The sequence below is a fragment of the Dicentrarchus labrax genome, unplaced genomic scaffold (assembly GCF_905237075.1).
Source record: "Dicentrarchus labrax unplaced genomic scaffold, dlabrax2021, whole genome shotgun sequence".
Taxonomy (NCBI): Eukaryota; Metazoa; Chordata; class Actinopteri; family Moronidae; genus Dicentrarchus; species Dicentrarchus labrax.
In genome coordinates, this window is record NW_026136714.1 from 28,488,590 (window position 1) to 28,514,089 (window position 25,500).

At 39.7% G+C, this 25,500-nt stretch overlaps 2 protein-coding genes across 3 annotated transcripts in view; one reads left to right on the plus strand and one right to left on the minus strand.

The window, feature by feature from the left end:
- Window positions 1–25,500, minus strand: part of imp4 (IMP U3 small nucleolar ribonucleoprotein 4) — a 196,496-nt gene that overhangs the window by 39,113 nt on the left and 131,883 nt on the right. The window lies entirely within an intron of this gene.
- On the plus strand, window positions 3,526–23,912 carry traf2a (Tnf receptor-associated factor 2a). Of its 2 annotated transcripts, XM_051422320.1 has the most exons (10): window positions 3,526–4,114; window positions 6,712–6,790; window positions 7,273–7,371; window positions 9,212–9,373; window positions 10,474–10,548; window positions 10,686–10,760; window positions 14,143–14,625; window positions 14,913–15,090; window positions 15,180–15,328; window positions 16,978–23,912. In XM_051422320.1, exons 1-10 carry the CDS (start codon window positions 3,927–3,929, stop codon window positions 17,194–17,196), a joined length of 1,707 nt encoding a protein of 568 aa, XP_051278280.1. In that variant the 5' UTR covers window positions 3,526–3,926; the 3' UTR covers window positions 17,197–23,912. The 2 variants fall into 2 exon arrangements, with proteins under 2 accessions (XP_051278280.1, XP_051278281.1); XM_051422321.1 differs by lacking the exon at window positions 10,686–10,760.

Here is a 25,500-nt window from a genome sequence, read left to right on the forward strand (position 1 = left end):
AGGGACAGAGAGAGAGAGAGAGAGAGAGAGAGAGAGAGAGAGAGAGAGAGAGAACAGAGGTAACGACAGAAGGACAGAGACAAAGGTGCACAGCAACAACAGTAGCAACAACGACACTAATAGTAGTGACTGATGATGATGAACATGAAGAAGATGATGACGACGCCAACGACGACAACAACGATGGGGGACAATGAGCAGTGATTATAGTAATAATAGTATCTGTAGTAATAATAACAATAATATCAGTGATATTAACAATGGGAGTCAAGCAGGACAATGGCAGGAGGCTCCACCAGGATCCATGAGAACCTGCGAGACGAGAAAGCACAAGAACTCCAGGGAAGAAGTGAAGTTGTATGCATTAATGGGACATGAATGTGTGCTGATGATGAGGAGCTCAGTGCATCATGGGAAATCCCCCGATAGTCTAGGCCTATAGCAGCATAACTAAGGGATGGTTCAGGACTCACCTGATCCAGCCCTAACCACACTGAACAAAATTATCAACGCAACACTTCTGTTTTTGAGTTCAGCTCATGATGAATGGGGGCAAAACCAAAAGTGTTGCGTTTATAATTTTGTTCAGTGTATAAGCTTTATCAAAGAGGAACGTCTTAAGCCTACTCTTGAATGTGGTGAGGGTGTCTGCCTCCCGAACCACAACTGGAAGCTGGTTCCACAGGAGAGGAGCTTGGTAACTGAAGGCTCTGGCTCCTGTTCTACTTTGAGAGACTATAGGAACCACAGCCCAGCATTCAGAGAACGTAGTGTTCTAGTGGGGTAATAGGGTGCTATGAGCGCTTTAAGATATGAAGGGGCCTGACCATGAAGAGCTTTATAGGTGAGGAGGAGGATTTTAAATTCTATTCTGAATTTTACAGGGAGCCAGTGCAGAGAAGCTAGTACAGGAGAGATGTGATCTCTTTTCCTAGTTCCTGTCAGTACTCGTGCTGCAGAGTTCTGAATTAATTGGAGCGTCTTAATGGATTTATTGGGGCAGCCTGATAATTAAAAGTTGCCGTAATCCAGCCTAGAAGTAACAAATGCATGGATTTGTTTTTCTGCTTCCGTCTGTGACAGGATGTGTCTAATTTTTGTAATACTACGTAAGTGAAAAAAGGCAGTCCTAGAGGTTTGCTTGCTTTAATTAAAGGACATGTCCTGATCAAAGATTCCTGACAGTGGTGCTGGAGGCCAAAGTAATACTATCTAGAGTAACTACATCTTTAGACAGTGAGTCTCTGAGGTTTTTGGGGCCTGGTACAATAATTTCGTTTTTTTCTGAGTTTAGCATCAGAAAATTGCAGCTCATCCAGGATTTTAAGTCCTTAAGACACGTTTGTAACTTAGATAATTGATTAATTTCATCAGGCTTGATCGAAAGGTATAACTGGGTATCATCTGCATAACAGTGAAAGTTAATAGAGTAATTCCTAATAATATTGCCTAAGGGCAAATTTCCATCATGTACTACTTGAAATTATACTTTAAATTATTATTTGTCAGCTCCACAATTTTCCTACTACATATACACTATGTGGCCAAAAGTCAGTGGACACTCCTATTGAGTTCAGGCATTTCAGCCACATCCATTGCTCAAAAAGGTGCATAAAGTCACAAAGCCAAGAATCAGGTGTAAAGAGCTCAGTGACTTTAATGCCTGCCTAAGGAGGTAAGGTTTGAACAATCAGTGACTTTTTATAGACTTGCCTTTATGTGATGTTGTCTTTTTATCTTCTATCTATTTTATTTTTATGACTTCTTCTCTTATTATTATTATTCTTATATTATTATTTTGTGTATTTAGCTTTGTCTATCAAAATTATTATTATTATTATTATTATTTAGTGAATGCCATCTCTGCCACATAAGTGCTATTATTGTAGTGGTAAATGGACTGCACTTATATAGCACCTTTCTAGTCTTACGACCACTCAAATTCACCCATTAATACACATTCACACATTGATGGCACAGAATCGGGATGGGGTTCAGTGTCTTGCTCAAGGACACTTACATATGCAGCGGGAGGAGCCGAGGATCGAGGAGGTGGCCTCAAGTGCTGAAGCTCACTAAAGTTCCAAAGTGCCTCTGGAAGTAATGTCAACAGTAAGCTTATATAGGTGTGAAGGCCAGGTGTCCACTGAGTTCTGGTCATACAGTGTATACACTGATCAGCCATAACATTATGAGCACTAAAAAGTAAAGTGAAGAACACTGATTATCTCAGTATTGTGGCACCTATCAGTGGGTAGGATTTATTTGGCAGGGTACCCAGGTTGTCATAATGTTATGGCTGATCGATATATATTAAAGGGTCAGTTCACTAAAATTACAAAAACACATATTTTCTCTCTCTGCCCCTGTGGTGTCCAGTCATGCAGATAATTTCAGTTGCTTCAGTTACGCTGGTGAATTTTGTAGGACAATTTGCTCTGGGATACATGGATATTTTTGAGTGGCTCAGATGTAAAGCGGGTCATCCACTAATCGGAATGTTGTTGGTTCAATCCCTGGCTCCTCCTCACTGTATGTCAAAGTATCCTTGAGCACTGAACCCCATATTGCTCCTGATGCTGTGTGAATATTTAGTTTCTGTTTTGCCATCACTGTGTGAAAGGTAGTGGTCCAAAGACTAGAAAGCACTACAAAAGTACAGTCCATTCATTATGAATACAAACTACATTTAATGCTGGTTGACTTTTCCAACAAATTTTTTTCCAAAAATAAAATCTCAGATTCAAAAGATCTACTGAAATTTAACAAATGTGATATCTATTTCAGTCGGCTGCAGATAATTTTATGTTGCTTAAATGTATTGTGTTTGCTTATTTTTGCTTTGCTTTTCTTAAATCATTATATCCTATTACAAACAAAAAAACATTATGCCAAGTTCTGCAGATTTTCATTCAGGGTAACCGTTGCACATTCTATTTAGTCTGCTGATCACTGAGGGGCTCCTTACACATATCCATATTAGAGCCCAAGACAGATTTTAAAAGGGAAAAAAGTCACAGGTTACAGATAATTGCAGCTGATATAGCGAATTCATAAACTAGAATGAAAATAGATCTTTCGTAATTTTTCACCAGAAGAAAACAGTTCATATTTCACATATACACTAACACCAATATATGGAAGCACATTTCTGCCAATGTGATGTGGGGGAAAAAAGATTGTTTAAAGCATGAGAAACTATATTACTATAATAAAAAATATTTTGACTTTGCATCTCAAAATGATTTATGATCATTATTAAAATAATGCCTTTGTGTAGTCATTATTTTGAGATACTAACTCAAAATATTGTTCATCAATCTCGACATACCTATAAATCCATACCATTTATTCCAATATCCATACTGAGGGAAAACAAAACATGACATTTCTCATTTGCTAACATTTACTACCAGGTGAAGGGACGGCCCGTTTACTGATTATTGGCCAATAACAATGTGTAGCATCAAGTCACAAAGATCCTGTCAATGCATTTAACTAATCTTACTCATCAAAAACATCTTGCTTTTATTTTGAAGACACACTGACAACATTTCCGAGATTGTGCCGGATAAGTGGCGCTAACATGCCGCAACTGTCAGCGTCCAATCCACGCAGTCGCTTCCTGGTGGTGGTACTCGCCTCGATGCTCCTCTCCCGGGCGTACGGCGCCTAGCGGTAGACATAGTAACTTACAACTGTAGCGTAGCATCCTCAGCTGTCACTTTTATCACATAAAAACGCATGCTCTTATTTGTTTGTGCCCATGAGGACCAAGCATCGTTATCCGTTCTGAACATAAGCAGGAATACACATTTTTAAAAAACTTGTCAAAGAGCAATGAGTCGTTTCCAAAATTACACTCAGCTGTGTTTGCTGTCTTGAACACACCCCGCTTAGTACCCCGATATTGTTCAAGGGGAATAATGGCTGCACAGGAGCCGTCTCCACCATCTTCCCTGGAAGGCAACAAACCGGGCTTCCCAAAGAAAATTCTGGCCAACAACCTCGAAGACAAGCACTTGTGCAATTCGTGCCATAAAATCCTCAGAAGGCCTTTACAGGCTCAGTGTGGTCACCGCTTCTGTTCGTTCTGTTTCAACAAAATTGTGAGGTGAGTAGTGTCATGGTTGCTAGCGAGCTAGCTAGACGCGTAGCCTGTGTGAGCAATCAGTGCTCCTCACCAAACCTCCTTCAAATAACTGCCAATGTAACACTGCCCGGCTTATTGTCACCGGTAATACGGCGTACGACCCACAAAGACAAGTTACGATATATATATAGGTAAGACCCTCTGAATACATCGGCGTACAGATAATTCACCAATCACCACTTAATCCCAATCAAATCTCAATTTGTGTGATGGGTTGGCCAGGTATCCGTCCTCCCAGTCAGGTCCCGCTAACCTCTGCTCTGGTTGGCCGGAGCAAGCTGTGGAAATGTCGGAGACCTAAACTTAACAGTGTGGTTCAAAGTAATATCAGGTTGGTATGTATGCCGAATGTACTAGAAGGTTAAAGTCTTTCTAACATATTTTACCAATTGCGTATCTATGTCGATAAGCGAACCGACATTAAACTAGGCATTTTTTCATGGAAGTTTAAGACGACCTTTATCCATAAAGTAACGTTAGATACCGTGACCTGACGAGAGCCTATCCAGGGGCGGATCTAGTGGGCATGAGTTCCCTGGCAACCCCAGCCGCCACCCCAGTTTAGTGTTAAATTTAACACATTCATTTCGATTAATAATAATACTGACATATGGCCAATAAATCAGGTTACTTGGTAACAATTTATATTAGGATACACAATAAATAGTTGCTTATTAGCAAGCATATTATGAAGAGTAATAGGAAATGGGGGAGAGAGAAGGGATCACATGCAGCAAAGGGCCACAGCTGCAGTAAGGACTCATTCAATTCAATTTTATTTGTATAGCTCCAATTCATAACAGAAGTTATCTCAGGACACTTTTCAAATAGAGCAGGTCTAGACCGAACTCTTTAAAACATTAATTACAGAGACCCAACAGTACCACCATGAGCAAGACCTTGGCAACAAGGGCAAGGAAAAACTGCCTGTTAAAAGGCAGAAACCTAGGACAGATCCTCCGGCTCTAGTTGGGTGGTCGTCTGTCTCGACCAGTTGGGGTGAGAGAGAGAGAGACAGACAGAGAGAGAGACAGACAGACAGACAGACAGGTGCACAGCAACAACAGTATTGGTAATGGCAATCTAGCAGGACCATGGCAGGAGGCTCCACCAGGATCGACAAGAACCTGTGAGACGAGAAAGCACAAGAACTCCGGGGAAGAAGTGAAGTTAGTAACATGCATTAATGGGACATGAATGAGTGCAGAAAGAGAGAGGAAGAGAGGAGCTCAGTGCACCATGGGAAATCCCACGATAGTCTAGGCCTATAGCAGCATAACTAAGGGATGGTTCAGGATACGTAATACACTTATTAATACCTTATACTGCATGATCATATTCTACAGCTACTGCTCTATTAACTAAAAGTTTAACCTCAATTACTTGCAAATTACTGCTTTAATAAAATAAGGAAGTTGTTATACAGGAATTATGATCTTAATATGCTTTGCTTAGTATCAGCAAGTCGACACTTAATTCCCAGATCCGTGTTGTTGCGGCCAATCCAACAGCATCCAGTCTAGTTGCAGAGAGAGAGAGAATCATGAATAAATAACTTTACGTTAGTGAGCAGCAGTTGAAAAAAATTATACCAAAGAGTTTTCGTTTGTTCCGTAGTTAAAATGGCATTCCATTTGGTGAAGAGCGCATTATGACTTAAGACTGGAAAAGCAAAGTTTAGGACTTGGAACTTGACTGCAAAGACTTGAGGCTTACTTGCGACTTGCAAAAAAAACCGACTTGAGCCCTATTAGCACAGAACTGGCATTACCAGGGGACCTATAGTCATTGTGAATAATTTCAGGTCGTCTGTGATCTTTATCCTGTGTGAATCTGCCATTTCTGTCATTTGTAAAGTAAAAATTGCACTGCAGATTACTGACCATATTTCACCAAAAACAGATGTCCTGTGATTGGTGAAATAGGCAATCTTTGTGATTTGGGGTCATATTTTGTATTTTTTGCAAGGTATCAATTGGTATTTTAATACAACAGAGAGGAACTTAATGTGGGGTGACAGGGGAAGAAATATAGTGCTGCACATAAATAGACGGACGATCAGTACAGTTCCTGCAGCTGTCTCCAGTGTCAGGCTTTTCCCCACTGTGCAAACGCCACTGGCACAAGGCTTTAGTTAACAGGTTCTCACACACAGCACTCCCCAACATCACAAAGTAACTTTTGTGCATTTACTTTTCTATAGAATGGCATCTAGAACACAATCTACTGAAACGTCCAGAGAAATATAGCTTTTCTCAGCCAGGTCTAAAACCTGTTTGATATAGTATGAATCTTACAATAATGTAATTTACTGAATGTATCTGGGATTAAACATCAGTCCTGATATTCTGTTTGCTGTCCACTGCTGGCTGTGTGACACATTCTTTCCTTTGACTTTATTATGTGAAGTGTGAATGTGCTGCATGAAACACAGACAAGGTTTTTTTTTTAAATCACACGAGGTCCCCTGATAATACTATTCCTGTACGAATAGGGCTTTGGTCCCTCCTCTAAAAGTATCTATACCAATGTAAATATTTACTTTATCTCCCTTTAAGTTCGGGGCCACAGAAATGCAGCGCTTGCATCAAAGAGGACTTGTTTGAAGAACCCACCTCCATTCTCAAGCAAGGTGGTGTAAGTAAATGTTTTAGTCTACATCTTCTTCAGAGTTTCTCAGTTACATAAAGTACAGCATTAGTATGCACTTAAGATCCCTAGTTTGTTAACGTCATGAAGAGTGTGTCATTGGGAGTAGTGTTCAGCCAGGTTTGGTATTTTGGGGTTTTAGGGGATGAGGGCCAACATTTCTCTGGATCTAAAAACCCTTAAAATAAGCCTAAGAGTCAGCGATGTGATGTTATGGTCATTGTGTGTTTTCTAGAGCCAACACAACATAAAACTGTGTGAATGCTCTTTAACTCTTGGCAGCGTAAACAATAGATGGAGCAACTGTAGTCTCATATGTGCTGGAGAAATTGGAGCCAGGAGAGAAAAGTGAGCTCTAAGTATCGTGCTCCTCAGTAAACTGATGCAGTGTTTGTAACACAACCCTCCAGACTGGAACTGAAGACACCAACCAGACTGCAGCTGACAACAAGCTCTGCTTCTCCCTGCAGGCATTCCCTGACAATGCAGCTCGGAGAGAAGTGGAGGCCCTGGCAGCCGTCTGTCCCAATGAAGGATGCACATGGGCGGGGACGATCAAAGAATTTGAGGTGCACACTATTGCAAAGAAGGCCGGGAAATGTGTGTGTGTTTTGCTTCTGCCCTTTCAAAGCCCATACAATTGTTTCCTAATGCTTTCATGAATAATGTCTCTGCCACTGATCACATTGTGGTATTTCTAAAGTTCCACATTTACAAAATGACTCAGTTCACAGGCAACGATGCAGCATGTAATCCATCATAATTTTATCTAATTAGTATCAGCCTAATTTAATTTCCTACTGCTTCTGCTTCACATTAAAAGTGTTCATCTGGCAAAACACAGAGTGGCCTTTTATTGTGAAGCAGCCACAGGAAACCCAGTGTACTCGTAAAGCTCTCGCCAACAACTAAAAACCAGATTTCCTCTTGTCCTGCAGCTTTTCTCTCCTTAGCTTCCTCCGTCTTCCTCTTGGCCTCTGCCATTAGTTATGTCCACAAAAACTGCTGAATCCGGCTACATTGTTCGCTTGCCCGGCTCCTGTTCTAGCACAACGCCAGCACCGTTCTGTCAGCATTCACCCCCCCTGTCCCAGGCCCAAAAACTTCATCCTGCCATGACACAAAGCTCCTGTGCTACCAGTGTAAACACAGACATTGTCCTGACCCCAGTTTCCTTAGCACACAGTCCAAGGTGTCCAGGGCTATACAGCTAAGCTAACTAGGCAACAGCAGCTGCATATAGCAGCAGTTACTTTACTGTCCATGAGGAAGCTGTAAATCACTTATCAACATTTTTACCATAAAATATGATCCATGTTCACCAAAAGCACTTACATGGTTGGTGCATGCTGACTACTGTAAAGCTAGAATTGGTTGATGGGATGCAGAGTGGGAATGACAGAGGCACCATTCACCCCATTACAACTCAGTGTAGTATAAAAATCATTTTGAAGCTATTTTAAGGTTGAAGAGTTGAAGAGTTTTTACTATAGAATTAACACTTGCACTTGCTGTTACCAAATTAACCAGGACTTAAATAAAGCTGGACCTTCAGGATAAAATGACTACATTTGTGCACTCCAAACAATTCTTTGTGCGGTCAAATAAATAGTATAGTTGACATTTCAAAGGATATATATACGAAATCCATTGCCACGAGAAGCCGAGCTAGAGCCCCAGTAGCTCAGACCAAAACAATCTGGCTATGGCCCACCAGACTCCAAAAACAGACTCCAGCCATTTTACCTAACAGATAATTGTAAAATACAACTGAACTAATGGCAGCTATGCTTAGCAGTTAGCTGCTTTTCGCAAAAGAGTGAAGCTGTCTGTCCAGTAAATGACGTTAACCACAGAGAGTTGAGGCAGAGCAGCCGGCGGACATCGGAGGGAAAACCAGCAATATATAGTCACAGTTCACAGCCAAAAAAGCACTTTCTGTGAGACAAACTGTACAAACAAATAACCTGAAGAGTTGTCCTGAGCAGAGCAGTCGAATAACTGACTGCACAGGTGGATGAGTGTGTGCTTACTGTGCCTGGAGCAGATGACCATATAAAGAAATGAAAGTAGAAAAAAAGGTTGCATTCAGAGCAGTCTGAATTCTGAGCTTTTTTCTCACAGGGGTTACTTTTATATACATCCCATTTAAACCTTTTCATGGTCGTTGCTGTTTGTTGATGTGTTGACTTTAATAAAATTCTAAAAAAGTAGCTGGCAGCTTTGATGCAGAACTTGAATTATATTATGAACTAACTTCATGTAACAAACCAGCATGACCTTAATGGGCCTGTACTTGTATGTCTTAACTCAAGTCTACATCCCTATGTGTATGTACATCCATGTTCCGCAAACAGTAATTGAACATAAAAAGACATGTTGAAAAGTGTCTGTGTTGGTCACCCGCAGGCCAGCCACGAGGGCAACTGTGACTTCATGATCATCCTGTGTCCTTCCTGCAAAGAGCTGATGAGAGCCAACGAACAGGAGCGCCACAACGAGAGAGAGTGTCCAGAGAGGACTCTCCACTGCAAATACTGCAAAGAACCCTTCCTGTTAAAGAACATCAAGGTCAGGCCGCTCTGTGTTATATATAGTATTGAGCCTGTATATGACTTTATTTAGGGAGTTGTTTCAGGGATACATTGTATTGTAATATTGTAAGATACTTGCAGGCTTATTTAGTTTAGCTGTACAGATACAAACGTTATGGTCAATGTCTGTGATTAATTATTCTAAACTTGAGGTTCACTTATTATCTCTCCCGTAGTGTTCATCCAAGTTCTGTACTTGCATCACATTATTACTTATTATTATTAACTGCGACAGTTGCAGTTTCTAAGGATATCTCACCGCCATCCTTAGAAACTGCAACTGTCGCAGTTGTAATAATGTGATGCAAGTTCAGAACTTGGGTCATAACAAGGGAAGTTCCTGTGTTTCGGGTTTGTTTTTGTTACCTTAGAATGAGCCATTCTTATCCAGAATGGAAACACTGGCTCTAGATAGGACCTTTCTCATTTTTCAAGTGTTTCATGGTCACCAATTTTACCTACACACTTCACATTCCTATGTCGACAAATACAGATGTCAGCAGTGTTCAGTAGTGTTCAGTAAGTTGCTATCTGAACCTTGACCGCTAGATGCCACTAAATCCTACACACTGGTCCTTTAGGTACTGACTCCTTGAGACTTGGAAACTCTGGTTAGGGATTTTCATTATCATCAAATGTCTTGTTTGGTCCACAACAAGATATTCAGTTTACTGTCATAGAGGACTTAAGAAAGCAGAAAATATTCACATTTATAAGAAGCAAAGAATTTTTTAACAATTTTTTTTTAAAAAATAATTATTAAAAAAGGGATTTTTAAGGCCCCCCGGGGGCCCCCCGGGAGAGGGGGGGCCCTACCTAAGTAATAAGGCTGATTCCTTGCTGCAGTGGCCATGGGTTCGAGTCCGACCTGTGGCGCTTTGCTGCATTTCTTCGGTAATCCAGTTAAAGTTAGCTATACTGTTATACTTAACATTGCAAACAGGAACTGCTAATGGCTAATTCAACATACAAAATGTGGACAAATATAAGTTTTAAGTGAAGGAGCCCAAGTAAAGCCACTGCCATAGGATGAGATATTTCTTTTATTGTGAACTAACTTTACTTACTTTTGTTTAGGCTCATGATGAAATCTGTCCAAAATACCCGATGATATGTGAAGGTTGTGCAAAGAAAAAGATCCCCAGAGAAAAGGTATCCCAGATATTTATTGTCCAGTGATTTTTCATAATTCTGTAAGATTGACCTCATTTACCATTTAGGTAGGGATCAAATTCTGTAACGTATTCTCTAGATCATTAGCTTCTTTCATTGATTTTTTTGTTTTGCAGTATGTGGACCATATTAAGTTCTGCAGTAAATTTAAAGCACCATGCAGATTTCATGTTGTTGGCTGCGATACGTCTGTAAGTAGACATTTTTGTCATAATTTGCTATATCTGTAGCAATGGCTAATGTCATAACTACTGGCTCATGTAATGACTTGGCAAAATATAACTAAATGTCTCACTTAGTAGTTTATAAAGTGACTAAACTAAAATTTTCAAACTGATGCTTTAACTTTAAAAAGCACAAATAACATGATTTTCCCCCACTATTGTGTTATCTAATACAAACAAAATGTTATTCTGTTGATAGATCTACAGTCTTTATTATATTTAGAACATTAGTTGCCTTGGTATTACATTATTCAACAGTTATTACAGGATCTGTTGCCACATGCCTATAAATAAATCCTGTGTTGTTGAGTATGAACCATGTGTGTTTGTGTGTGTAAATGTGCAATGCCTATATGAAGTATTCACCTAACTTTTTTCATGTGTTACTATTTTATAATAACATGAAATGTAACGATCAACTGACACTGATTAACAGAATGAAAGCAATTTAGTTCAATTTATGGAGGCTTAGAAAGCATACATTTGAATGCAGTGTTAAGTAGAACCACCTTTGGTTGCAGTAACGGTCTTGAAAGAGTAAAAAAAAAAAAAAATTGATGCAGCAGACCTGGCCAAATCTGGCCTAACCCTAACCCTGGCACCTTCATTACCCACAATGCATTTCAACCACCGACAGTTCGGGCAGAGATTCGGGCAGAGATTCAGGCAGAAAAGGCGCAAGAAAAGTCAAGATTTCCAACAGCGAGGAGAAAATTTAAACTATACTTGAAACCATGTTTCAGTTCATAATCGTAGAAGATAAGAATTGCGATTCTTCTATAATTGTGAATCTGTTTTTTCCTGGGTGTTACAGTAGCAGGGGCTCATTTAGCCTGGAGCCTCTACCCTGCAGCAGAGATGAGGAGCCAGCTACAGAGGTCTGGTAACCTCTTCCACACCAACATTTTTTGTGTTCTCCAATTAACACCAACTCACGTGACATCACTTGAGGAACATTTATCAGACTTAACACAGCTCACTTTGGATATACTAAGGGCTTTATACAACGTTTTTGCCTTAGCACACTTTGTGTACAATCAGTGTAGTTGCTCTCTAAAATCTATGTGGAGAGACCTGGATCAACTTCCAGCTTTATACTGCAGCTGGTCTTCTATTCTCCTTTACGAAACTGCTCAAATTTGGTTGAATTGAGATTAAATTATGTAATTTAGAAAACTCCATTGGCTGAAGAAGACTATGATATGTGGTTAAAATCCCTTAAAAAAGTAAACAGACCTTGAGTTAAGTTTTCTTTTCTTCTTTTTTTTTCCATCAAGATTGATCATTCTTGCTCTGTCAAATTGTATGGAGACCACGTGGGAACAATGAATTAGTTCAGTTTAGTTCCCATGTAGCTTTGGCTCTATGTTTGGCGTTGGTGTAATGCTGAAATTGCAGCAGGTCGTCCTCTGGGATTATTTTACCTTTCCTCCAGGACCTTCTGCAGCGAAACATCCACACAGCAGGATGCTGCCAGCACCATGCTTCACGCTGGGGATGTGTATGATGATTTGATGATGCCACGTTTAGCTCACATGGCAGAGGCACTTGCTCAACGAAAACTATGACGAAATATACATGCTGAGGATCATTTGTTTCACAAAATGTGTAAATGATGATGAATGTTGCTGTGCTGAATGGACAAATGAAGTGATTGCTGTTTTAATGTGGTATTCAACAGCCTGCATGTACCTGTGGAATCGCACACTGAAGCTCCTGATTAGTAAAACAATAACCTCGGCTGCCCAAAGCTTTTTCTTCTTCAGCAGTTGATTTAGCTTTTGCAAGATAATCGCCACCTTGCATTACGTAACCAGTTCTTGGAGGGAGAAAACTACTGATTTAAAGACACAAATTAAAGGCTGTCTTTTATATTCCTATCAAATTTCCCCGTTGTGGGATTAATAAAGTAATACAAAAAAAAAAAAGAACGAGCAAAGAAAATATTACTGCGTTATTGTTGTCTGACCACTCAAGCTAAATATAACAAGACACTTTTTAGTACACAAGTGAGAGTGAATATAACCGAAAACCACTGGAAATTAATGTTTTAAAGCTCCCATTATGTAATATTTCGAAGCATCTATTGTCGAAATGGAATATAATTTTAAGTAGGTTTTCATTAGTGTATAATTACCTGAAAATAAGGATTGTTGTGTTTTTGTTACCTTACAATGAGCCATTTTTAGCCATAGCTTTATAGGCTGGGTATGTGCACACATACAAGGAATCTGACTCCGGTTTTACGTTGCTCTCAGTGAATCCACACAAAATAGCATCAATACACAAACCACACTCGTGGCCGCCGTAGTTTCTCCTTTGCGTTTGGAAAGGGAGTGTGAAACGAGTGAGTTGCAATCTGTGAGTACATTGATAGATGAAACTAAATCCTACCCTCTCATTCAATGCACTCATTTTCATCAGTCATTTGTAAGACTAAAAACTAGAAATTAGTCTGAAATGAACCGAGACTAAAAAATCTAATTTGAGTAATACATACAATACATTTCATTTTCTTTAAAAGACTAAAACTAAATCAAAAGCAGGTGTACATTTTCTTGCATCCTTCTCCTTTTGATTATTGTTATTTTGAATTAGTTTTGGAATTAATTTTGTCATCATCCTGTAGTTTTTGACAGGAAACAGATCACCTATTGGACTGTAGCGATCCTAACCTGTGATCAATTGCACACCTTCATTACACGTAGCATCATTCAACTTCCAAAAATACGTCATAGTAAACTGAATGGTAAATGGAGGGCATTTATATGATGTCTTTCTAGTCTTCTGATCACTCAAAGCCCTTTACACTACATGTCTTATTCACCATTCATACAATGAAGCTGCTATGCAAGGTGCCAACTCCACCAGAAAATAACTAATGCACATTTACACACACACACACACACACACCGATGACCCAGCCTTCAGCAGCCATTTGGGGTTCAGTATCTTGCCCAAGGACACTTCAACATTGGGTAATGAACTGCCGGTCTTCCGTTTAGATCCACTCTACCTCCCAAGCCAAAGCCTCCCTTGCGTATGTTTTGTATTTTTACTCAATTTGTGAGATCACTTTCACTTCAAAGCATTTTGGACTGTTCAGTGTTAGTGTGGTTAAACAAAACATGAAAATCTGCGGGGATGAATACTTTGTACAGTGTATACATCCATTATTAGTTCCATTATTTCTTTGCTGCACATTGTTTTCTTCTTTTGTGGCACAATTTCTCATACATCATTAAAATGGCATTTCTGTTATAGTATATCTGTCGTAGTATGTAATGGACAATAGTCCTTTGTTTATGTCCCTCATGTGTTTCTGCTGGTATCTTTCTTTGACACCAAGGTGGAGAAAGAAAAGATCCATGAACATGAGCGGCAGTGTTCGTATGAGCACCTCAACCTGCTCCTGCATTTCATCATGGGCATCAAGGTGAGCTTGGAGAGCCTGCAGCCCCAGAGCCTGGAAGTAGCCAGCCACAAGCTGCAGGAGCTCCACCAGTCCCTCAGGGATTTGGAGCTGAAGATGAGCCAGGTGGGTGGGGGTGGTGCTGCTCCCGTGCAGGGTGCGTGTGCCCCAACCATCGCCACCTCCTTCACCCCACTGCCCAGCGCCATGGGCGCTGCCCTGGAGCTGCAGCTCCAGAGTGAAAAGACCAAAGTGGCCGAGCTGAACCGGCGCTGCCAGGAGCTGGAGCTCAAAGTGAGCACGTTCGAGAACATTGTCTGCGTCCTAAACAGAGAGATGGAGCACTCCTGCACCACTATGGAGGCCTACAACCGCCAGCACCGACTGGACCAGGACAAGATCGAGATCCTCAACAACAAGGTGACAAAATGACACATGACCTGTGCAGTCAAGCTGCAATGTCCATCAGGTCAATTTTGAAATCTTAATGATCCAAAAGGAGAATTATTGTAAAAGCACCAGGAATTAAAAGAGAATTAGAATCATTAGAATCATTGTTTAAAAGCTTGACTAGGTGTTTGCTCATCACATTTGTCACATTACACTACAGCAGTCTGTTTATCGAGGGAGCATCTTGTTGTGGTCTCACTGAAGACTCAACAGTAGCTTGTTAAGTAAACCGTTCTTCATGTGTTGCTTGGCTTCAGGTTCGTCAGCTGGAAAGAACGGTGAGTTTGAGGGACCTGTCCATCGTGGAGATGGATGGCAAGATGAGGGAGATGTCTGCAGCCACATACGACGGCATCTTTGTCTGGAAGATCTCAGATTTCACCAAGAAGAGGCAGGACGCTGTGGCCGGGCGCGCCCCTGCTATGTTCTCTCCTGGTAACAACTTGAGTTATAATCCAGACAATTATGAGGCACTTCTTGCAATAAATTAATAATACACTTTATTGGTGTATTATGTTTTCCAGCCTTTTATACCAGTAAATACGGCTACAAGATGTGCCTGCGGATCTACCTGAATGGTGACGGGACAGGACGTGGCACCCACTTGTCTCTGTTCTTTGTGGTGATGAGAGGACACAGCGACGCACTCCTCAAGTGGCCTTTTAATCAGAAGGTAACATTCATTATAATCAGGGTTGTATATACTGTATAGTCTGTATATGCTTATTTTGCTTTCTTTTTGAGAGGGAGATAAGAGGATTGATACCAATCTCATATGGGTGTTAAAGGCATGTTAGGTAGGATTTTCTTAAAAGAAAAAAAATGCATAGACCCATACAAACATGATCGATCTCAATCATCACTAGAAGTGTGTGGTGGTGTTTGTATCTGCAGAGGGCTGCAGGGTCTCTGTATTTTCTTAATTTGCTGTGTGTGGGACATTTCTGGGCGTCAACCTTTGGGCAGGGTCTGACATCGGGACTCACATGTTAGAACGTAACTGCCAGTAAACAATCAGAATATAAACGTTTTTTTTTTCTCCGATTCACTGCTTTGTTGTTGGTAATGGTGCTCCCTACCCTCTTCACTGTCTACCTTGTTCTACCTCAGTTGAGTCGGGGGAAGGCAACAACTTTGAGTGAAATATCCAGCATAGTATGCCTTTAAAGTGACGGACACAGTGGAAATAAAATATACTTTTTTAAGTTTTCCCTGTGCTAATAGTTGATTTCCTATTATATGCCAAACAAACAGTAATTTTTATGTGTATTTTAAATAAATGTATCTCAATCAAATGTGATTTGGGCATCAGCTATCCCCGGCCATCACATTAACCTGACCTTGACCACTGGCTTACGACTCGTAGTAGCTTGCAGAGTTGTGTCATGGGTCAGAGGTTTACATCTCAAAAGAATGTTGTGGAAGTCTAAATTATCAGTTTTTCCCTCATTGCTCTGTATTTGCTAACCCACGCCCACTTTTGACCGACTGGATTGGATTTCATAACCAAACCACCCAAACACCATCAAGTTGAAGATGCTGTATCTTGTTTGTGTAATCTGTACACGCATAGCAATTGTATCGTTAATTAGCTTAACACGTTAGCTAACTTAAGATATAGCTATATGTAATTTTTAACTTCTAACCCATCTTCAAAATGTCGTTGTTTTTTATAGCATATCTAAGTACAGGAAAGAACAAGGTTGACTCAGGCTTGCTCAACTGTTATGGTAGCACAGAGCAAAAAGGGGTGGGACTTAGGAGGTTAAATTGGGGTTTTTTTTTTTTTTGTCCACTTGGGGCTGAACTCCACAACAAGCTTCTATGGCAACCTGATAAATTTAGCACACACACAGTTTAAAACTATTTTGGTTTAAGTTACGTGCTGAAACTAGTCTTAGATTAGCTTATGTTCATCAAAGGGTTAGGGTTTTCCCCACTAACAGTCTTCATGCTAAGTAAGCTAGCCATATCCTGATTCTAGCTTCAAATGGACACATAATGAAATGAGACTGTTCTCTTCTCATCTAACTCCAAAAGAAAGCAATTAATGTCACAGTATTTAATGGACACTAAATAATGTGTTTATAATGCACCAAGTTGTTAGTTTTGTATTGTTATTGTTATTTTTATATTTAGTTTTAGATTGAGTGGGTAGTGGGTTGCACTTCTACCTTTTATATGATCCTTTATGAATTCTCTCTTAATCATATTATAACTAGCACCTTAACGTGTCATCAGGACTGGAAATGCATTAGTGGGTCAGCTCTAGTTTTTTCATCAGAGCAGATGTAAGGCTAGACTCCTAACATCTGTGCCCAGGTCACCCTAATGCTGCTCGACCAGAACAACAGGGAGCACATAATCGATGCCTTCCGGCCCGACATCTCCTCCTCATCCTTTCAGAGGCCCGTCAGCGATATGAACATTGCCAGCGGCTGCCCACTCTTCTGTCCACTCTCCAAGCTGGACTCTAAAAACTCCTACATACGCGACGACACCATCTTCATCAAGGCCATTGTAGACCTCACTGGGCTTTAGGCAAAGAATGAGGGCGTAACCCAGCCTTTTGTTGCTACTATCACCAGGCTTTTGTATCACCAGTAACTGGCATTACTCTTTCGGGTCTCTCTAGCTCTTTTGGTTTTGTTAAGGATTGTTGGAAGCAATATGCGAGACCAAAGCCATGGCCACAGTGGCTGGTGGTGTATTAAGACTTCCTAAGCCACTATAACTATTTTACCAATCAAACTTTGTCAAATCAGACAAAAGTTTTTATTTGACAAAAACATTGATTACCTACCAAAGTGACTGGGGCAGTGAACACAGCATATATGCCAGAATTTGGCTGGTGACAGGTGTTAATTTCCCACCCTGCAGAAGACCCTCAAACAGCATTTGAACTGCATTCCATAACCTAGATATAATATTATGCTTGTGAAATAAGTAGACAACTAATATGACATTGTCACAATCTCCAGTGATCAGCCTATGGCTTCTTGTACCATAGATGAGGCTCATCATGTTCAGTTTTGCACGGACATGATTTTTAAAGGTTAGAGGTTTTACAACAATTTCATTTCCATTCCCATTCAAACATTTCTGTTTCTTACTGCAGTATGAATAAGGTCCTCTTGTGACAAAAATCTGTTATTGCTGCTAGCTGCTAGTTATGTCCCAAAATCATCTACATATAAAATGATATAAAACATGGGCGTCAGGTCTCCACTCCCTCCCAGTGTACAAAAACAAGCCTAAATATCCGGATACGGTCGCTGCCATCTTAAAATGGTGACATCATTTGGAACCAGTCTGCGCCATAGCGATCAGTAGATGATGGGAAATTTGATGCTAAATTTTTTTTTGCATCAAATAAAACTTGAACATACATCAGCATGATAAGAACTACCTAAAATGACGGATTTATTTTAAATTGAATTTAAATTTGATGCGCACTTTGATCTTTTTATCTGCTAACATGGAGGCAGCAGGCGTTATGACCTATCATTCATCGGGGGGTGATTGAGATGTTTTGGTGTCACTGTTGGGAGCTTGTCATGTCGTTCATCTTTATATGTCAGTACTCCAAAAATGTGAGCCTTCCTCAGCTGGCACTCTGTGCTCCAATAACAGTTGAGCAAGTCTCGGTCAGAACGTCGGTCAACGTTCTCCTTTCCTGTACTTTTCATGTTGAAAAGACAACCAAGTTAGCCAACGTTTTTTCTACAGAACATAATGCTAGTTAACTAGGTAGCTAACCTACATCAATCTTTAGCTATGTAGTTACATCTGAAAGCTAATGTTAGCAAAATGCTAGCTAACTAGCTATCCGGTTTACATAAACTGTTAGTTAGCTAACATTTAGTGAACTTAATATGTGACTATATGACACTTTTATCTTTCAATTATCTTTTAAAACTTGGTTGTCTTTTCAACATAGATTAGCCTAGCACATAGCATATCTAAGTACAGGAAAGGAGAAAGTCGACTGAGGGCCTGACCGAGGCTCGCTCAACTGTTATTAGAGCACAGAGCAAAAAGGGTGGGACTTTAGCTAGCAAAACTACCATAACCCTGAGAGCTTCTCAGATGAATAAAAAACAAAATATTACTACCCAAGCACTGGAATCCAAAAAAATGGTATTTGATTAAACAGCCATAGCTGCAGGAAGTGTACAGGGGGTTTATCAGAGCGAAAAATGAACTAAACAAAGGACAAGGGGAACTGCAGAATTGGGTTAGAATTCTCCTCAGGTATGTCATTATGAGTGACCTCTTTCATATTGCTTATAGTTATCTGGCACATTATTAATGTAAAAATATTGAAAGTGCAACTTAAAAAAAACAATCTGTGAAACTACAGAGTGCTTGTGATGCAAACACAATTTGTTTTTATTTTTTTTTAGTTTTTGTATTTTTAAAGTTTAAAAATGTAAACACCAATACATTTCCAGATTTATTTAAAATCAAAAACTGAAAATAATGAGCCTTAGACCAGTGACACCTTAGCTATGTAGATTAAACAGCCTACAAACACAGCGATAGATCAAGCAGGTATAGGTACTTTTGCTCACTGTTTGCGTGTACTGCTTGACATTTTTTAAAATGTTGCATTTACAAATGTGGAGTTTCAATAACAGTGTGATGCCCATGTAGCCTTCAGAGTACTGTGTGCAAGTTTGTAGTGCAGTTGGACTTTTAAACTTGTTTACTGTTTCCTAACATCTATGCCTCCAACTCTCAAGTTCTGTGTTCAATGGTAATCATTTGTGGTGGTGGACATTGCTTGAATTCCATGAATTCTGAGTGAGGTATCTCAGTTGTGAATGTAGTGTGTGCGTGCGTGCGTGCGTGCGTGCGTGCGTGTGTGTGTACTGTTCATTTCTTTGCTGATTGTCACAGTGTTAGTTTGCATGTTGGATCTGTGGAAGATACTACTTTCTGGGCTGTTTGTCTAGGAGACCAATGGTAGTCAAGCTGATTCTCCCAAATGGAAATATGACATATTTTATTAAAAATAAAACATATATTTGCATACATGTTCTGATACATCCAATAAATATCTTGATATGAAACTTTTTTCAATATTTGTTGTCTGCATATTGACAATTTCTTTGACCATTTTACCGAGTATATATTCAGTTTTATTTGAACGATTTATAATATTTACTAACATGCATATGGACAAATATTGAAATGGCCAAAATAGTACATATTTACCTACATGAGAGGTATATCAAAAATATGTCCACTGCAGTGTCTTCACAAAGTATTCATTTCTATTTCTTCTACATTTTGTGGCGTTGGTGGTCTGATGACCAAATTGCAAACATTTGTGTGTGTGTGGATGGGTTGCTGGATAATTTGGTTCAAGACCTCCTCTTAGATGCTTTTGTCTTAAAATCATATTGTAACTACCAGTAACTGTACAATTTAGAGCGAGAAAGTGCGTTTTCACAAATGTTCAATTTCTTCACGTTTCCCAAAGCAGTACTTAATAAGTGAGTTAGTGAGTGCATGTAAACTGCAAAATTTGCCAATTTTCTACCTGTATCATTACAGTGTGGGTAGAATGTGCAAATGAACCATGTTTAACTTCTCTTCATGTTGCCTGTACCCACAACTCCTCACTCATTGGCTGGTGACAGAATCTGAACCGGTTTTAACTACAGATTGTACTCAGATGGCAACCTCTGTGGATGACAAGTAACACGGAAGTAACAAAAACTGCAGTTCCTCTAACGGCCTCTTGAAACTCGCTCCAGAAGTGAGTCAATCTCTATAAGGCTCCATGGTAAAATGGCCAACTTTACAGCATGATGATGGATGATGACAACAGAAACGGGCAGCTCAATAAAGCAAATCAATTGTTGAATTAATTTTAGTTTTATTCTAATCTTTAGTTTAAATCTTATTTAAACATTATGACTCATTTCATCACATCACATTGCCATTTAACAAACAACATCTGTGTTCATGATAAAAGTGCACACTCAATTCCCTAGGGAATTTATCGGATCTACTTCAAAATTGGTCAATACAGTCAAAAAATGGTGCTGATTAAAAGTTGTGCTGTTTGTGCATGTATGTTGAAGGGCGTGTCCGTGGCATGCCGTCAAAGTTGGCCATTTTGAATTCCGTGCTCATTTTTGGTGAATTTTTTGCCTTGTATTTGAACGAACTCCTCCTAGGGAATTTATCAGATCTGCTTCAAAATTGGTCAGTACAGTCAAAAAATGGTGCTGATTCAAAGTTGTGCTATTTGTGACTGTACGTTTAACGGCGTGTCTGTGGTGTGCCGTCAAACTTGGCCATTTTGAATTTTGCAGCCATTTTCTGCAATTTTTTGCCTTGTATTTGAACAAACTCCTCCCAGGCAATTTATCGGACCAACATCAAAATTGGTCAGTACAGTTAAATAATGTTGCTGATTAAAAGTTGTGCTATTTGTGACTGTACCTTGAACAGCTGAACATTGAATTTCGACGATTCGCCATGAAATAGATAGTACTCAAAACTTAAATGTACAATGTCTAATCTCCACTAAACTTCACATATTCTGTAACGGTCCCACCCTGTACATGTCCTCATAACTTCAGTGTACATGGTCCAATCTCAACAAAACTTTATCACATTTGATAGGAGTCCCACCCTGAACACGTCTACATGACAATATTCAGATATAGTGAGAGCGCCACCTACTGCCAACAAGAAGTAAGCGCTGCGTGGCAATTTTGATCAATGTTGAGCTGATTTACGGGAAATTTTCATGTTGTGGTCCGCACGTGTAATGACAGCACATGACGCGGCCGCAGCATGCCCTGAGTTGCGTGGAGTGCGAGGTCCCGCCCAATGCTGCTTGCAGCTTTAATTGCATGATTAGGATTTGTCAGCTGTACATGGATATTGAAACTTATTTAACCCTGATGCTGTAATGTTACTGAATGCAGAAGACATCAGTGTAGTTGAACACTTTGTGAAGACACAAAGTGATATTTCCACATGGGTGTAGCCTTTGGCCGTGCTTAGACAGACAGGAGGCTGGAACGAAGATGTGAAGGCCTCAGGATGGAAGCAGAACGGAGATATTAAAAGAGGAAATGGTTGATGTTATTGTAATATTTTCCTATTTTGGCTTTTCCTTACAGCTTTGAGCTGACCTACTTTTTACAGAAAAAGAAGTGCCTGTACCTTTTTTTTATGTTTCATGAGCCCACTAAGTTGTGGATCTGCTTTCCTGTGAGTTTTAACCTCCCAAAATGTGAAACTTTTTGATTTGTATTTTTTTAATGTTGCCCCCTCATAACACCCCCCGCCCCCTTACTGGGCCCTTTGATGTGATGAAATCTAAGTGACTGAGAATGTTTTCCTTTTCATGCAAAAACTAGTGAATGTTATAGTGTTACGTTATGTAATCATACATTAAATGAGGTCAGAATAATCATTAACACGCTGCTTTTTCATCCAAACACATCCAGCATGTTTTTAAACCTCTCAACAAATACTGAAACCTCTCTGTGCATGAGCTGTTTCAGTAGCTTCTCAATTAATACTAATCAAGCACTGGTTCATATTGGAGACCAGCATTTTATTTTTGTATTATTTTATGATCAATATATACGACATATGAGTGTGTGATATATATAAATAATATATAGATTTGTATATATTTAAGAAAAAAAGTTATACTGTATGTTGAGACCGTTTAAAGACATGTTTTGGTTTGTTTGGCTGATTGTTAAAAGATGCATCTGCAGTCTGATCTCAGCAGGTTGCAGCTCATGTTCCTGGCTCATTCAGCAAAGGTCATCTACTTTTGCTTTCTCGTTATTTAGGGATGGGAATCGAGGACTGGTTCCAGTTGAGAATCGGTTCCTAATTGTCAATTAATTTTATTGATGTCAAGATGTTTTTCTGACCGTGCACTGCGGAACTGTAATGTTGTCGTGCTCAAAACTGGTGGAAATGCAGGCTCATTCCCTACAGAGCACCAAGGTTTCAAGAATCTTGAACGGAACCAGTACAAGAACCAGAGCTAATTTAATGGAAAAACTAACAGAGAATTGATCAGGAATCAATAATAGGCCTTTTCCACCAACAGGGAACAGGCTCCGTTCTGGTTTGTGCACCTAGTTTTGAGCTGTTGGGAGTATTACGACCAAAAATACATTGGTTCACAACCTAAAAGTTGGTTCCCAGCTCGAACCAAAAAATAGCAGGTTTTCCTTAGGAAAGTGGGTGTGTCATATTTTGCAAGTTGTTGCATTGATAGATAGATAGAAATAGCAGCGCTCTCTGTTGATGATGCATTCGATTACTGTGGTTCTACTCAAAACTGGTGAAAATGTGGGCTATATAGCACCAATGTTCCAATAATCTTGAATGGAACCGGAGCTAATCTGGTGGGCAAAACACTATGAGGGAACCGATAAAGAATCAGCAGAATTGATAATGGCATCAAGTCATCAATTCCCATCCCTATATGTTATTACAGAAACATGTGTCCTCTTTTTCCCTCTTTAGAATATGTTGTTATATGTTGCACATTATGTAGACTACATTTTGCATGTATGACTGTGGCCTGAAATAAATTAGCTGCTTGTTTGACCCTACTTATGTGCTGATTCGTGCTCATAGACGCAGCCTAGCAGCCCTGTATGGACGTCTGTCTTTGCTCCTCCTTGTAAAATGTGTTGGCTGATGTTGGCTGGGCCTTCACAATTATTCATAGCTGGCGAACATAACAAAAGGGCTTCGCATTTCATTTCCATGTGCTGAATGTCACCAAGGCATACATACGCATACGTCTGTCCGTTGAATGGATCTGACAGAACCTTCTCTAGACTGTAGCTGGGGTATGATATCACATTGGAGCCGGGGAAGTGTTATGCTGTATCAGCGATATTGATGTGTTTGGAAATGCCACACTGCCTCACTGTTACTGCAACAGAATAAACAATATGTCAATGTGATGTATGTATTTCAAATAACACTTCAGAACTGTCGAACTGAAACAGGTCAGTTGGTGTTTATTTACATATCTACTCCTCTGTTCTCTCTAAAGCCCATGTTGAGATTAAGATGAAGAGCTTTCATCTGTAGCAATGACATCAAACTGCAATCTACTTGTTTTCTCTGCTACATTGTGTGGATAGTGACTTGTGTGTTAGTAAACTCTTTGTACTACAGGAAATTTGTTCCATATTTGTATTTCATTTGTTTTATTAAAGGTTTTAAGATGCCCTCTATGCAAAGAAGTGCAGTGTTTCCCAACTTTGTAATGTGTTACACATATGCTGCTCAACCACAGCACATTGGAGCTTTCATTGACATGGTTCTACCACATGGGGGCACACAATGCAAACCAATACACACAAAGCAGCAGCATGGCAGTCCTGTGTCAGACACTGCTTTGACTTTTAACAGTAGGAAAAGCACAGGAAAAAATAATAAAATCAAAAAGAGGCACATCCCTCCATGGATGGAGACCAAGTCACAGATAATAACATAACAAACAGTATAAACTATATATACAAGTCTGTTTTATAAGCCAGACTCCGATTCAGTCTTTCAGTGAACACAGGAATAAAATAGTATCTTTGTCTTTGTTATGAGTATCCTGAAGAGAGGGCGAACTCCTCATGCAGTGGTTGATCAAAACATCACTTTCATCAGTTACATCAGTTACATCACTTGACCCCTTCCTAACAACTCTTTTACTGTAAATATCCTTAAGCTAGGCTTGCTGCACACAGATCATTCAGCCAGGCTTTTTTTAATTTACCAGATGAAGGCAACCAAACCCAGCCACAATGCAGTCAACATTACCGATTCAATAAAATTAAGTCACAGTCATTGAAGAAATAATCTCATCCTTAAATCAATGGTCCATTGTGTAACATTTAGGAGGATCTATTGGCAGAAATGGAATATAATATTCATAGTTTGCACCTTGCATGGCAGCCACTGCCATCAGTGTATGAATGTGTGTGAATGGGGTGAGTGTGGCATGTAGTGTACAGCGCATTGAGTGGTCAAAAGACTAGAAAGGCGCTATATAAGTACAATCCATTTACCATTTGAATGAGCCGTTTTTATCTGCAAAGGGAGTGGGTCCTCTTCTATGAAGTCTGCTATGTTGAACCGCCATGTTTCTACAGTAGCCCAGAATGCACAAACCAAACACTTTAACTTGGTGGAAAATGTCATGAGCTCAAGAACAGATGTTAAGGAGAATGCTGATTGCATTTCCACAAGGTACCAGAGTGAATTATATTTAGTTAAAAGTGTATAACGTTTCCTGACTTTACCTTAACTTTTTAGTGCATTCCACATTGTGGGGATTTAGCAAAACAGCATTAATGTATACTGCATTTTGTTATGATGATAATACTGTTGTAATATATTGATACTGATACTAATATGCTTGTTCTTAAGACTCCTAACTGGATAGGTTTGAAAAAGTAGAAATCTATACATGGATTTGGATTTCAAGTATAATATGGGTGCTGTGTTGTTTCTACATTTACATTAGCCTGCTGTGGTCTCCTTTTCGTAAAGGATGCCCAGTGTATCCTATTGTAGTAAAGATAAGAAAGGAAGCACATTTCATTATCATTTAGAAAGTGTGTAACACTTATAATAGCTTTTTTAGACTATTGTGTTAAATTTGCACAGCTCACCCCATGTCACCCCTCTAGATCTGCTCCTTTCTAGTCGTTTAATTACAGATTGCAACTCCCTCCCTTCACCGTATTGTTCTACAAATGTATTTTGTATAGACACAGTTAATGATAAATGGACTTACACAGCCAGGCCCAGCCCTAACCAATTTGGCGCCCTAGG

Bases quoted from the DNA above. Each gene is read 5' to 3' on its own strand.
- traf2a (XM_051422320.1), top strand. From the start codon at position 3,927: ATGGCTGCACAGGAGCCGTCTCCACCATCTTCCCTGGAAGGCAACAAA. The intron at 7,372-9,211 runs GTGCACACTATT...GGTCACCCGCAG, and splicing joins GGACGATCAAAGAATTTGAG to GCCAGCCACGAGGGCAACTG. The intron at 15,091-15,179 runs GTAACAACTTGA...TATGTTTTCCAG, and splicing joins CCCTGCTATGTTCTCTCCTG to CCTTTTATACCAGTAAATAC.